At 40.8% G+C, this 15280-nt stretch overlaps 1 protein-coding gene across 1 annotated transcript in view; it reads right to left on the bottom strand.

Moving 5' to 3' along the window:
- Window positions 1-15280, bottom strand: part of LOC133622322 (bile salt export pump-like) — a 73191-nt gene that overhangs the window by 23778 nt on the left and 34133 nt on the right. Inside the window, exons 13-22 of the mRNA XM_061984933.2 lie at window positions 13012-13122; window positions 10101-10226; window positions 9736-9939; window positions 9492-9662; window positions 6943-7144; window positions 4957-5026; window positions 2100-2220; window positions 1819-1989; window positions 1634-1738; window positions 503-664 (exon numbers count right to left, since the gene is read on the bottom strand). Coding sequence (XP_061840917.1) covers window positions 503-664; window positions 1634-1738; window positions 1819-1989; window positions 2100-2220; window positions 4957-5026; window positions 6943-7144; window positions 9492-9662; window positions 9736-9939; window positions 10101-10226; window positions 13012-13122 — 1443 coding nt within the window. The remainder of the gene's footprint in view (window positions 1-502; window positions 665-1633; window positions 1739-1818; window positions 1990-2099; window positions 2221-4956; window positions 5027-6942; window positions 7145-9491; window positions 9663-9735; window positions 9940-10100; window positions 10227-13011; window positions 13123-15280) is intronic.

Below are 15280 nucleotides of genomic sequence, written 5' to 3' on the forward strand. Positions count from 1 at the left end.
TCCCTTTTCTGTCTACACCCTGTGTCTGCTTGTAAGTACTCTGTGTGTGTGCTCTGCCGAACATGCGCCTTTGCTCGTAAAACCAGCAATGACGTGACGACGACGCAGGGGCGGGGGGGTGGCGGACCAGAGGCAGTATAGTACCGAAAATGATTCATTAGTATCGTGGTACTATACTAACACCGGTATACCGTACAACTCTAATATATATAAATCACCAAAAATGATTCCCGGGCGCGGCGCCGCTGCTGCCCACTGCTCCCCTCACCTCCCAGGGGGTGATCAAGGGGATGGGTCAAATGCAGAGGACAAGTTTCACCACACCTAGTGTGTGTGTGACAATCATTGGTACTTTAACTTTAACTTATATATATATATATAAACTTTTTTTTTTTTTGGACACCCGTACTAACCACCCTTGATCAGTACCACGGCTACTGCAATTCCCCAGAGAAGAGGACACGACGTATCAAACATCTTGAACACCGCCTTATTTACTTACCCCTTGTACTTGCGAGGCATCGGTCGCCAGTCGTGTGGTCAGCGCTCCGGGGCTGTTCCTGTGATCGTCAAACCAGCCAATCTCCTGGCCCAGCATGGCGTGGAAGCCTAGGCGACGTAACCTGCGGGTCAGCAGCTCTCCAGACTTGGAGAAGGCATAACCCTGACGACACGCACAGGAAAGAATGAAGTCATCTAGAGAACACACTTACAGGAAGTAAAGAAGTCGGTCCCCACTTTGCAGTTTTGTACTCTTCTCGTACAGTACAGCCTTTTACAGGAGCGCAGAATCTATTGGAACTTATGCCTAAGTTCACTGATGGCCTCAGACTCTCTCTTGTAGTCATGGATGGGTACTTTTCACATTGGAATCGATACGGTACCAATTCCCGGTACTTGGGAATCGATACCAGTACTTTTAATTTTCAATAGGTTTTTGTGTGTTGTGAATGATTGTTTTCATATACCAACTCCGGTATACTGTACAACCCTAGTACGGACTGGCATCGGTCCAATTCGGTACCTATCCAATTTGAAAGTTTGGCTCAGGACCAACTAGACTTTTTTCCATGTTTAAATATGTCAATATCTTCAAATACGCTTACATAGTAAAAGTTATGTACTATTTTGGAGAATATTTCATACATTGATACGCTTATGTGTGCTATTTTGGTGCAATTTTCTATACGTAAACACATCTGTTAATGCTAACTACTAAGGCAAGGTGCAATAATACCAGCAATTATATGCAACAATTCAGCACGGTTATATGATCATTAATGTGCATTTTCCCGTGTAACAAATGAATATATAATACCAATCCGTAGTTGTACTTCACCTCGGTAGCGTTTGAAGCATAACTTTGCAGGCTTTGCTTTGTGCACTTGCTGGCACGAGAAAGGACTTATTGAACTGTTCCCACCCATTTGGAGGCCTGCCATTGTCCAAAAGGTTGGCTAGATGAAGAATTAAGCTTCAGCAGGAACCTCTGATTGATTAGACGTCTGCCCCAAGACCGTGGTCAATAAGAAGTAATACTAGTGGATCAAAATGACAGTGACCTTCAGCGTGAGGGGATATCCTGGATCACGGGTATTAGTTTTGGGCTGGCTCGAGCTGACGGATACTCTACCTGCAGCATCTGAGTGAAGAAGGAGATAACGCCGACCATGACAAAGAATAAGCAGATGCCATCAATCTCCTTCCTCTGAGCCACAGTATCTGTCAGCGAGAAGGTCTGCACACAAACACACAGAAAGAAGTTACAGACTGCTTGCCGTTTTGCCCTCTCAGAATAATTCTGTTTCAAAGTCTCACCGCCAAGATCTGACTGAAGAGCAGCGAGTAGACGGGGTTGACTCCCCCGTTCACAGCAGCCCCCAGAGATCCAAAAAGCATGTACGGCCACTCGGGCACGTTGTACTTCAGGATCCGAGCGACCGGCGCCGGCTCCACGGGTTCTTCCTCCTCCTCTTCCGGGATGGCGTCCTGAGTATTGAACATTGAGCGTGTGAAGGAAATGAACGAGGCGGAGAGGATAACCATGTGAACTGATGGCCTACTCCGAGCACCCAAGCTTGTAATTGGCGCCCACTCACCTTGGATTGGTCTGCTTGTGACACAGCGTAGGCTCTGGGGCCCAGCTCTCCAGCCATGGACACGGAGTATTCCGGAATCAGGTTGGACAGCTGTGACCTGGATCTCTGACGGATGGAGGCTCTGTGGAACAAAAGTGCAAGTTTGCATTTACACAAGTTCCTGCTAGTGTCGCTACAGCAAACATCCACCCAGCTGGACACAATCGGTCTTTTAGCAACAGGAGCTCTCTCGCAGGACTACCGTACTTTTCGGACCACAGGGCGCACCGGACTATAAGGCGCATATTATGATTTTTTTCTAAATGTAAAACACTTCCTTGTAGTCTACAAAACATGTAATGGTGGTTCTTTGATCAAAATGTTGCATAGATGATGTTTTACAGACCATCTTCAAGTCGCTTTCTGAGCATCTCTTCAGGATGCGCCATTTTGTGGGTGGTCTTACCTACCTTCGACAGTGTCTTCTCCCCGTCATCTTTGTCGTAGCGGTGTACTTAAATCAATAACAGAGCAGCATCTTCTCATCCGTGGCTCAATAATGCAACATCAACGCCAGAAATGTGTCCCGTGAAAAACCAGAACCCTCTAATAACTAAAGTTCCGTGGGTGAATTATGTAAACCTACTACAGTTTTTAGCAATTTGATAGCTAGTCTACTGACAGATATAAGTAAGAACTTTACACTACTTTATATTAGAAATGGCAACAGCAGAGGGTGAATGCTACATAAGAAGGTAGAGAAAAAGAAGAAGCTTATCGACTACAGATTACAATTGCGGACGCACGCACATTTTCAGGACTTATGCAGATCCCAAATACACATCAGCAGATACCAGAAAGTAAGAAAAGTTGCTTTTGCATAATATTGCGAAACAAAACACCAGATAATATGTCTGCTAATAGGTGCCATTTTGCGGTCCTTATACACACACCATAGTAATACTTGTATGTTTAATGCGGCGACAATCCATCAAGCGGTGCGGCTTCATAGCTTACCGAAGCCGTACTAAAAACATTTTGACAGATTTTTGAGCGCTGTGTGTAATGTTCTATATTCTCAATGGAACATTTGAAGTTTTGCTGTTGTTTACTGCCGTCATCTGCCATCTACTGGTCACACTTATCATTTCACCATGTACCAAATAAAATTGCTTAGAGGTCGGTAAGCACAACCAGAATTATGCCGTACATTAGGCAAACAGGGTTATAAGGCGCACTGTCGAGTTTTGAGAAAATGTAAGGATTTTATAGTCCGTTTGTGAGGTTTCGCTATCGTGACGCCACAAGCAGAAGGGGTTCAAATCTCCCACATACGTGACTCACGGAGGACTGTGGCCTGCCTAGCAACATGTTCTGCTGGGGTAGAGTCCGGCTACACTGTCACCCTACACAGGAATGGATGGATGACTAGGTGGATGATAGATTGATTAATGGACAGATAGATAGATGGATAGGTAGGTAAAGGTGGATGATAGATTGATTAATGGACGGATAGATAGATGGATAGGTAGGTAAAGGTGGATGGATGAATTCATTAATGGATAGATAGATGGCTGGATGGATCGATTAATGGCTTGGAAATATTTTCACGAAAACCTCTTGAGTATAGTGAACAAACATGCCCCTTTTCGAAAATGTAGGGTTAAAGGACGTGACAATCAGTGGTGCTACTGCTGGTTGTCTGCACAAGCTGGATAGTGCGGACCACGGAGCACTGAGATTCATCACCAACTGTGCACCCCTTGCTCACCATTGTGTGTTATTGTCAATGGACGTCTTTTATGTGCTCGACGCCTCAATCATTGGTATGTATTCTTCTACAAAACCATTCTGGGTATCGCTCCATCTTATCCGTCTTGTCTTTTAACAAAGAAACAAGGAAGTCACAATCTTCGTTCAATGAAAGTTCTGCAATTTGTCGTCCCCAAAGTAAGAACTGAACTGGGCAAGAAAGCAATAAGGTTTTCAGCACCGAAGGCTTGGAATAACCTACAATCGAATCTTAAACTTCAAACCTTTGTTACATTAAATGAGTTTAAAGCTTCTGTGAAAGGATTGCAGTCTACCTTGTCTGTATGCACATGTGCTTTGTGAGCAAGTTTTAATGTTGTAAATGTGATGTTTAATGTGTTGTTTACTGTTTATAATGTAACCTTGCTGCTGCCCTCTTGGCCAGGTCTCCCTTGGAAAAGAGATCTTTGATCTCAATGGGATTTTACCTGGTTAAATAAAGGCTAAATAAATAAATAATAATAATAAATGAATAGGGTTTGGGCATAGGATGGATGGACGGATTGATTTGTATCGTATTCAATAATTACACCTAATCTACTTGTCAAATGATAAGAAAGCACGTGTTAATCACAAAGATTAATATTTATTTAACACTTTTGGTCAGGCTGATTAGAAAAATCAGTATTAGTCAAATACACTGCATAGGAAGGGACTCGTAAATACATTAATTTACATGAAATTATGTTGTGCTAAAATAAACTCAATGAGTATGTTTTCTTACTAAACTGCCAATACAAGGGACGTGCAAAAAAAATATAGTCATATTTTTTTGCGCTTAAGAAACTTCTCTATAACTTCAGCTCCAGACTTTTTACAGTTTATGATCAAGACAGATCAGGCTGAAAGAAATGACTAGAATATGTTGGCGGGCAGATGGATGTATAGGTGGGTGGGTGGGTGGGTGGCTGGAATGATTCATGGATGGATGGTGGTTGGTATAATGGATGGATGGATGAACAGATGGAGGTATGAACAATGGATGGCTCAACAGGTGGATGGACGGGTGGGTTTGTGGGTAGAAGGAAGGGTGGATGATAGACGGATGAATATTGTGTAGTAGTACCTCAAGCTGGCCCGGTAGCTGCCACCCCTTGATAGACTGATCTTCTCTGGCACTTCTTCATTCTCAGCCACTGGAGGCAAAGGAGAGCAATGAGTATGACAATGATGATGACAATGAGGACGACAATGAGAATGACAGTAAAGATGACAATAAGGATGACAATGAGGACGACAATGAGGATGACAATGACGATGACAATGAGGATGACAATGACGATGACAATGAGGATGACAATGATGATGACAATTAGGACGACAATGATGATGACAATGAGGATGACAATAAAGATGACAATAAGGATGACAATGACGATGACAATGACGATGACAATGACGATGACAATGACGATGACAATGAGGATGATAATAAGGATGACAATGAGGATGACGATGATGACAATGAGGATGACAATAACGATAACAATGACGATGACAATACGGATTGCAATAAGGATGACAATGAGGATGACAACGAGAATGACAATGAGAATGACAATGATGATGATATTGATGATGATAATGAGGACAGCGATGATGACAACGAGAAAGACAATGAGAAGGACAATGATGATGACAACGAGGATGACAATGACAAGGACAATGAGGATGACAATGAGGATGAAAATGAGAATGACAATGATGATGATAATGAGGATGACAATCAGGATGACGATGATGACAATGAGAAGGACAATGAGGATGACAATGATGATGAGAACATGGATGACAATGAGAAGGACAATGAAGATGACAATGAGGATGACAATGATGATGACAATTAGGATGACAATGAGAATGACAATGAGGATGCCATTGATGATGACAACAAGGATGAGAATGAGGATGACAATGAGGATGACAATGAGAAGGACAATGAGGATGACGATGATGATAATGAGGATGACAATGAGATGAGAATGACAATGAGATTAGAATGAGGATGACAATGAGGATGACAATTAGGATGACAATGACGATGACATTGAGGATGACAATAAGGATGACAATGAGGATGACGATGATGACAATGAGGATGACAAGGAGGGTGACAATGAGAACGACAACGAGAATGACAATGAGAATGACAATGATGATGATAATGATGATGACAATGAGGACGGCGATGATGACAACGAGAAAGACAATGAGAAGTACAATGATGATGACAACGAGGATGACAAGGACAATGATGATGACAATGAGGATGACAATGAGAATGACAATGATGATGATAATGAGGATGATAATCAGGACGACGATGAAGATGACAATATAGGATGACAATGATGATGACAACGAGGATGACAATGAGGATGACATTGATGATGACAACAAGGATGAGAATGAGGATGACAATGAGAAGGACAATGAGGATGACGATGAGATGAGAATGACAATGAGATTAGAATGAGAATGACAATTTAGGATGACAATGAAAAGGACAATGAGGATGACAATGAGAAGGACAATGAGGATGACAATGAGAAGGACAATGAGGATGACAATGAGATAAGTATTAGAATGAGGATGACAATGACAATGAGGATGACAATGAGGATGACAATGATGATGACAATGAGGATGACAATGGGGATGACAATGAGGATGACAATGAGGATGATGATGATGACAATGAGAATGATGATGACAATGAGGATGGCAATGAGGATGACAATGATGATGACAATGATGATGACAATGAGGATGACAATGAGAATGGCAGTGAGGATGACAATGAGGATGACAATGAGAATGACAACGAGGATTACAATGACAATGATGATGACAATGAGAATGACAATGACAATGAGAATGACAATGACGATGATGATGATGATGACAATGAGAATGACAATGATGATGACAATGACCATGAGAATGACAATGATGATGACAATGATGATGACAATGAGAATGACAATGAGGATGACGATGACGATGAGAATGAGAATAATAGTATGTGTGGATCAGTAGGTGTGGAACGCACTTTGTCGGGCCTTCTCATTGAGGGCTTTGTCTCCCTGACTCTGCAAGGTGACCAAAGTGAAATAGACTCCCTTCCTGTCCAGCAGCTCGCTGTGTTTGCCTTTCTCCACTGCCTGGCCACGCTCAAAGCCCACGATCACGTCGGCGTTCTTGATGGTGGACAGTCGGTGGGCGATGGAGATGGTGGTCCGGCCCTGGCGCACCTTCACAATGCAAGCGGGGAACAATAAGTTCTCTATTGCCAACTCAAAGTCTTATTTGTCAACATTTGGTTCACGCCGTTTCAATCAATGAAGATTTCCCTCCTTTCTCCTCCCTCCTCCCTTCTCCTGAGCTGCACCACCAGCAGCATCCATCATCACTGTGCAGAGTAAACCTCTTTAGAACGGGGACATTCAAGTCAAATTGATTTCTTTAATGATCTTATTACAGTATTATGTGTCCCTCGAGCAGACTTTGAGGAACATCGATCATCTCTCTCACTTATTTGCTCCATTATTGAACAAGGAGGCGCTTAAATGGCCGTTTTTGAATGGCGAAAACACTTTCTTCATAGACATGATGTCGCCTGAAAGTGTTTCTTCGCCCCGAGGGGGACGCCCAAACAAGCTGTGGTACTCAGTTGTAATACACCTTTCCACCACTTGTGGCAGTAATGACAATATCAAACAAACAGAAGAAGCCTGGAGCTAAAATCGTGGAGAAGTTTCGGAAATGTGAGGTTTTGCTGTAGCTCTACTTCCTCTATTTACACAGTTGTAGGCTTGATACAGATGATATCAATGATATCAATCGAATGAGCGCGTCTTTGCTAACGTCCCTCCACAGTGCTATGCCACATCCAAGTCAGCAGAGTAAACATGAGGGCAGAGTAAACTACGTTTCTTACAAGTAGCATTATCACTGGAGGACCAAGACTAGCTAAACGGCGTAGGAATATATGCTAACTGCTAACCGCAAGCTAGAGCTCTTGAATCTAAACAAAAGTAGGTGGATTGATACAGAAATCGACAGTTGTGGTCGATAATACAGCCAATTTTTTAATGGCACATTCTAAAAATAACATTAAAAAAAAAAAAACATAAAAAAGTGGAATAAAGAGCAAACAGGTGAAATGTAACGTGAAAAAGTTGCAATGTTCTAAAAACACATAGCTGCCATGTAGGTTGTTTTATTTAAACTGTCAATGCTCACAAAATAATAATGAATCAAAATTAACGTTGTAATGAATTATTGACATATTCCAGGCTTTGATTACTTCACATCAAATATTCCTCTTTGAAATATTTCTTCAGGAAAATATTTAATTTGTTTGTGTTTGCCATAAAAAACAAAGTTTTATTTGACCAAAAGGGTATAAAAAAAATAACTTAAAAAAAATGTAAACGTATCGACAAATAAAGACCTAAATGTCAAAAGTAAAAAATTTGAATATTTTTTATTTTTATTTTTTTTTAAACACTTTTATGAGTATGGTCCGAAAATGTCATTGCTGGAAAGCATTTGTTCTAAATTATTGACCGAATTTAAGGTTCCAATTACTTCACAATAAATATTACACTTTGTGAAATATTTCAAACAAAAAGTGAGCTGTTTGGCCACAATACCCAGCAATATGTTTGGACAAGAAAAGGTGAGGCCTTTAATCCCAGGAAAACCGTTCCTACCGTCAAGCATGGTGGTGGTAGTATTATGCTCTGGGCCTGTTTTCCTGCCAATGGAACTGGTGCTTTATAGAGTGCAAATGGGACAATGAAAAAAGAGGATTACCTCCAAATTCTGCAGTACAACCTAAAATCATCAGCCCGGAGGTTGGGTCTTGGACGCAGTTGGGTGTTCCAACAGGACAATGACCCCAAACACACGTCAAAAGTGGTAAAGGAATGGCTAAATCAGGCTAAAATTAAGGTTTTAGAATGGCTTTCCCAAAGTCCTGACTTAAACGTGTGGACAATGCTGAAGAAACAAGTCTATGTCAGAAACCAACAAATTTAGCTGAACTGCACCAATTTTGTCAAGCGGAGTGGTCAAAAATTCAAGCAGAAGCTTGTGGATGGCTACCAAAAGCGCCTTATTGCAGTGAAACTTGCCAAGGGACATGTAAGCAAATATTAACATTGCTGTATGTATACTTTTGACCCAGCAGATTTGCTCACATTTTCAGTAGACCCATAATAAATTCATAAAAGAACCAAACTTCATGAATGTTTTTTGTGACCAACAAGTATGTGCTCCAATCACTCTATCACAAAAAAATAAGAGTTGTAGAAAGTATTGGAAACTCAAGACAGCCATGACATTACGTTCTTTACAAGTGTATGTAAACTTTTGACCACGACTGTATATAGTATTAGTTTTGAAAGTGAAAAATATCCAAATAGCCACCGCATGGTTTGATTTTTCAGTGTGCAGCATTCCATAAGTCCTTAATTGATAAGTTCTGCGTTGATATTCAGACATTAATATGTGAATTATTATCTTGATCCCTTCTTTGTGGTAAAATAATACATACATAATAATAATCATTCTTAAAGGGACGCACACACGTACTTTATCCAAGGCCTCTTGGACCACAGCTTCGCTCTCGTTGTCCAGGGCTGAGGTGGCCATGTCCAGCAGCAGGATGCGGGGATTCCTCACCAGAGCCCTGGCGATGGCGATACGCTGCTTCTGACCGCCGCTCATCTGACCGCCGCCCTCCCCCACCAGGGTGTCGAACCTCTGTGGAAACAAACAAAAAGGCCGTGGCGTTGCGCCCGAAACCCCAAACGTCCGCTCCCTGCGTCTCCCCCACCTGCGGCAGGTCCATGATGAAACTGTACGCATTGGCCTCCTTGGCGGCGGCGACGATGTCGTCCATGGAGACGGCGGGGCGGCCGTAGCGTATGTTCTCGGCGATGGTGGTGGCGAACAGCACGGGCTCCTGCTCCACGATGCCGATGAGCGAGCGCAGCCATTGGATGTTCAGCCCGCGGATGTCGTGACCGTCCAGGGTCACCTGATGCATGATGGGACAAAACGACAGGAGCGCGTGATCAAAGTGAAGCCTTCAAGTCCAGGAAAAGGGGGAAATTGAGCGGCAGGATAATGAAACAGTTTAGAGATGAAAAAAGTCTCTTCGGTCGCTCAGAGCGAGATTCGAACACGTGGCCATCTTACCATCCCCTCTCGAGGGTCGTAGAAGCGCTGAATGAGTTGCACGGTCGTGCTCTTTCCGGCGCCACTCGGGCCAACGAAGGCGGTGGTCTCACCCGACTTCACCGCCACACTCAGCTGCTCCAAAATCTGCAGCACAGTCAGCAGCATGAGGAAATATCAATATATTGCAAAGTACTTGCAGTATTCATATATATGTACTATATGTACTTGCACTATTTATATATATGTATTATATGTACTTGCAGTATTCATATATATGTACTATATGTACTTGCAGTATTTCTACATATGTACTATATGTACTTGCAGTAATTATATATATGTACTATATGTACTTGCAGTATTTATATATATGTACTATATGTACTTGCACTTTTTATATACAGTATATGTACTATATGTACTTGCACTATTTATATACAGTATATGTACTATATGTACTTGCACTATTTATATATATATGTACTGTATGTACTTGCAGTATTTATACATGTATACTATATGTACTTGCAGTATTTATGTATGTACTACATGTACTTGCACTATTTATTTATATATATATATATATATATATATATATATATATATATATATATGTATGTGTGGGAAAAAAAATCACAAGACTATTTCATCTCTACAGGCCTGTTTCATGAGGGGGGGTACCCTCAATCGACGATTTAAAGTGGCATGCCACATCGTTTAATTTGGGCCGCAACATCATTTTAAACTGGCTGTCCACATAATTTTAAAGTGGCCCCAACATCATTGTATGTGGTCCGCCACATTATTTTAAGGTGGTCTGCCATATAATTTATGTGGTCAGCGAAATCATTTTATCGTGGCCCACCACGTCATTTGAATGTTGCTTATCCCATCAATTTAATATGGCACACCATGTCATTTAATTTAGTAGACCTCATCATTTTATTGTGGTCCACCACATAATTTTAAAGTGGCCCAAACATCATTTTATTTGGTCTGCCACTTCTTTTAACGTGGTCCATATAATTCATGTGGTCAGCCATTTAATTTTATTGTGGCACACCTCATAGTTTTAAAACGGCCTGACACATCATTTAAAGTGGTCCGCCATGTCATTTTAAACCGACCCTAAACGCCATTTCAACATGGCCCATCCCATATTTTTAAAGTGGCCCCAACATCATTTTATGTGGTCTGCTATATAATTAAATTTATGTGGTTAGCCATTTAATTTTACTGTCGCCTGCCACATAATTGTATTGTGGCTCACCCCATAATTATTCAAATGTGGCCCGCCACGTCATTTAAAGTGGTTCGCCACATAATTTTAAAAAGGCTCCCACATATTTTTATGTGGCTCGCCACATCATTTAATGTGGCCCGCTATATAATTTATGTGGTCAGCGATATCATTTTATAGTAGCCCACCACGTCATTTGAATGTTGCTTATCCCATTATTTTACTATGGCACACCTCGTCATTTAATTTAGTCGAACACAGCATTTTAAGGTGGACCTACACGTCATTTTATTGTGGTCCGACACATAATTTTAAAGTCGGCCCCAACATCATTTTATGTGGTCTGCCACCTCTTTTAACGTGGTCCGCCACATCATTTTACTGTAGTTCATATAATTGTTATGCGGCCTGACACATAATTTAAAGTGGTCCGCCACATCATTTTAAGCCGACCCTAAACGTCATTTCATCTGGCCCATCCCATAAATTTAAAGTGGTCCCAACATCATTTATGTGGTCCGCCATATAATTTATGTGGTTAGCCATTTAATTTTTTTGACGCCTGCCACATAATCTTATATTGGCCCACCTCATAAATTTTAAAGTGGCCCGCCACGTCATTTAAAGTAGCTCCCACATCTTTTTGTGGCTCGCCACGTCATTTAATGTGGTCCACCATATAATTTTAAAGTGACCCCCATTTCATTTTGAAATTTGGCCCCCTACGTAACTTTTTGTGGCCCACCACTTCATTCAAGTGGCCTGCAAAAGGCTGGAAAAAAAAAAAAAAGACTTTCGAGCTAAACGTATTTGTTCTTTCAATTTTGACAGAAAAAGGTTACAATTGTGCTAAATGTTAATTTTATCTGATGTTCCAAGCTTTTTTTTTTGTTTATCAAAAATAAAAACTCAAATATCTGCTTATCTTCTTGACTTACAATTTCAAAGCAAGTTGTCCATCAATTTATAAAAAACATAATTATCAAAAACATTTTAATTTGCAAATTGTGTAACAAGGCTATTTTACATGTCCATATATATTCACTGTTACATGTGGCCCTGTGAGGGCAGCCATAACTCCGATGAGGCCCTCAATAAAAAACGAGTTTGACAGTAATGTTGCCATTTTCAACCCCAAACAAAGCAAGTATGCTAGGTAGAAAACGCTCCAACACAAAGTAAGGCACCACTCTTCAAAAATGCACTAGCTTGATGCTAATTCACACTGAATTTGCCATAGACGTGCTACTGATTAGCATTAGCGATTTTGCATGGCAATGTCAACACCTTCAAATTTGATAATAAAAACTACAATTAGGATGAATGTTACAATTAAACACAGTACTTACAGTACACACACTTTGTAGGGCGCAACATAACACATGCCGCTTCATGGAAAAAGTTGCATGTACAGTACTGCCACCTAATGTCTTAGAAGTGCAATTGGCATGCGAATGAGATTTAAATGGTGTAGTAAAAGACGATGTAACAGCAAAGTTGCCATGATCAGCTCATTTTAAATGTTACACAAAACATTTCATGTTATTATCACACAATTAATATTTATTAGCACACACAAAAGTACCAAAAATTGGTACCGGTATCGATTTCCAGGTATGGGCATTTGGTACCGGTTTGAATGTAAATAGTCCCCACCCCTATTTCTGCAGTCTGTGTGGACTTTGATACCTTGACCTCCGGCCTGGAAGGGTAGTGAAAGGTCACGTTGTGGAACTCGATGTCACCTTTGACCTTATCTAGCTTATATCCCGCTTCAGATAAACAGTCAATCTCAGGCTCCTGGGGGGGAAAAAAACAACATATCGATGTCACAACATAATAAGTAAAGATGTCCCGATACAACATTATTTTACCCCTGATATCAATATTGATACCACACGAGATCAACAGAAATCAGACATACTTTATTTGTATCGTTGTTATTTTGTAGTGTGCGATGTTAGAAAAGGAGAAATGAGTCAAACAGAGAACAATGATAAGTATGAAAAACACAAACTTATTTATTATTAACCATCTGGAATGGATTTATGCTGTCTTTAAGTTGAAATGGAATGGTAATATTTTCACAAAATGTGTAATACCTGCAATACCTTTGTTATTTCACCATGTAAATATTGTCTTTATTGTCTATCTTGTACATATCACAGTAGTCCTACTTGGTACTTTTTGTTTACTGTATTGTTAATTTTACTATATTGCTTTTTTCATTAATCCAGGGGCGCCCAAACTTTTTGACCCGGGGGCCGCATTGGGTTAAAAAAATTTAGCTAGGGGCCGGGCTATATACAAATATTATACAAACCTCGTTTCCATTTGAGTTGGGAAATTGTGTTAGCTGTAAATATAAACGGAATACAATGATTTGCAAATCCTTTTCAACCCATATTCAATTGAATGCACTACAAAGACAAGATATTTGATGTTCAAACTCAAACTTTATTTTTTTTTGCAGATAATAATTAACTTAGAATTTCATGGCTGCAACACGTGCCAAAGTAGTTGGGAAAGGGCATGTTCACCACTGTGTTACATCACCTTTTCTTTTAACAACACTCAATAAACGATTGGGAACTGAGGAAACTAATTGTTGAAGCTCTGAAAGTGGAATTCTTTCCCATTCTTGTTTTATGTAGAGCTTCAGTCGCTCAACAGTGCGGGTCTCCGCTGTCGTATTTTACGCTTCATAATGCGCCAAACATTTTTGATGGGAGACAGGTCTGGACTGAAGGCGGGCCAGGGAAGTACCCACACTCTTTTTTTACGAAGAAACGCTGTTGTAACACGTGCTGAATGTGGCTTGGCATTGTCTTGCTGAAATAAGCAGGGGCGTCCATGAAAAAGACAGCGCTTAGATGGCAGCATATTTTGTTCCAAAACCTGTATGTACCTTTCAGCATTAATGGTGCCTTCACAGATGTGCAAGTTACCTATGCCTTGGGAACGAATGCACCCCCATACCATCACAGATGCTGGCTTTTGAACTTTGCGTCGATAACAGTCTGGATGGTTCGCTTCCCCTTTGGATGTTGAATATTTCCAAAAACAATTAGAAATATGGACTCTTCAGACCACAGAACACTTTTCCACTTTGCATGAGTCCATCTTAGATGATCTCAAGCCCAGAGAAGCGGCGGCGTTTCTGGATGTTGTTGATAAATGGCTTTTGCTTTGCATAGTAGAGCTTTAACTTGCACTTACAGATGTAGCGACGAACTGTATTTAGTGACAGTGGTTTTCTGAAGTGTTCCTGAGCCCATGTGGTGATATCCTTTAGAGATTGATGTCGGTTTTTGATACAGTGCCGCCTGAGAGATCGAAGGTCACGGTCATTCAATGTTGGTTTCCGGCCATGCCGCTTACGTAGAGTGATTTCTCCAGATTCTCTGAACCTTTTGATGATATTATGGACCGTAGATGTTGAAATCCCTAAATTTCTTGCAATTGCACTTTGAGAAACGTTGTTCTTAAACTGTTTGACTATTTGCTCACGCAGTTGTGGACAAAGGGGTGTACCTCGCCCCATCCTTTCTTGTGAAAGACTGAACATTTTTTGGGAAGCTGTTTTTATGCCCAATCATGGCACCCACCTGTTCCCAATTAGCCTGCACACCTGTGGGATGTTCCAAATAAGTGTTTGATGAGCATTCCTCAACTTTATCAGTATTTATTGCCACCTTTCCCAACTTCTTTGTCACGTGTGGCTGGCATCAAATTCTAAAGTTAATGATTATTTGCAAAAAAAAAAAATGTTTATCAATTTGAACATCAAATATGTTGTCTTTGTAGCATATTCAACTGAATATGGGTTGAAAATGATTTGCAAATCATTGTTTTCCGTTTATATTTACATCCAACACAATTTCCCAACTCATATGGAAACGGGGTTCGTAAGATGGCACATCCTGAAGAGACGGTCAGAAAGCGGCTTGAAGATGAA

The sequence above is a fragment of the Nerophis lumbriciformis genome, linkage group LG23, assembly GCF_033978685.3.
Source record: "Nerophis lumbriciformis linkage group LG23, RoL_Nlum_v2.1, whole genome shotgun sequence".
In the NCBI taxonomy this organism is placed as follows: domain Eukaryota; kingdom Metazoa; phylum Chordata; class Actinopteri; order Syngnathiformes; family Syngnathidae; genus Nerophis; species Nerophis lumbriciformis.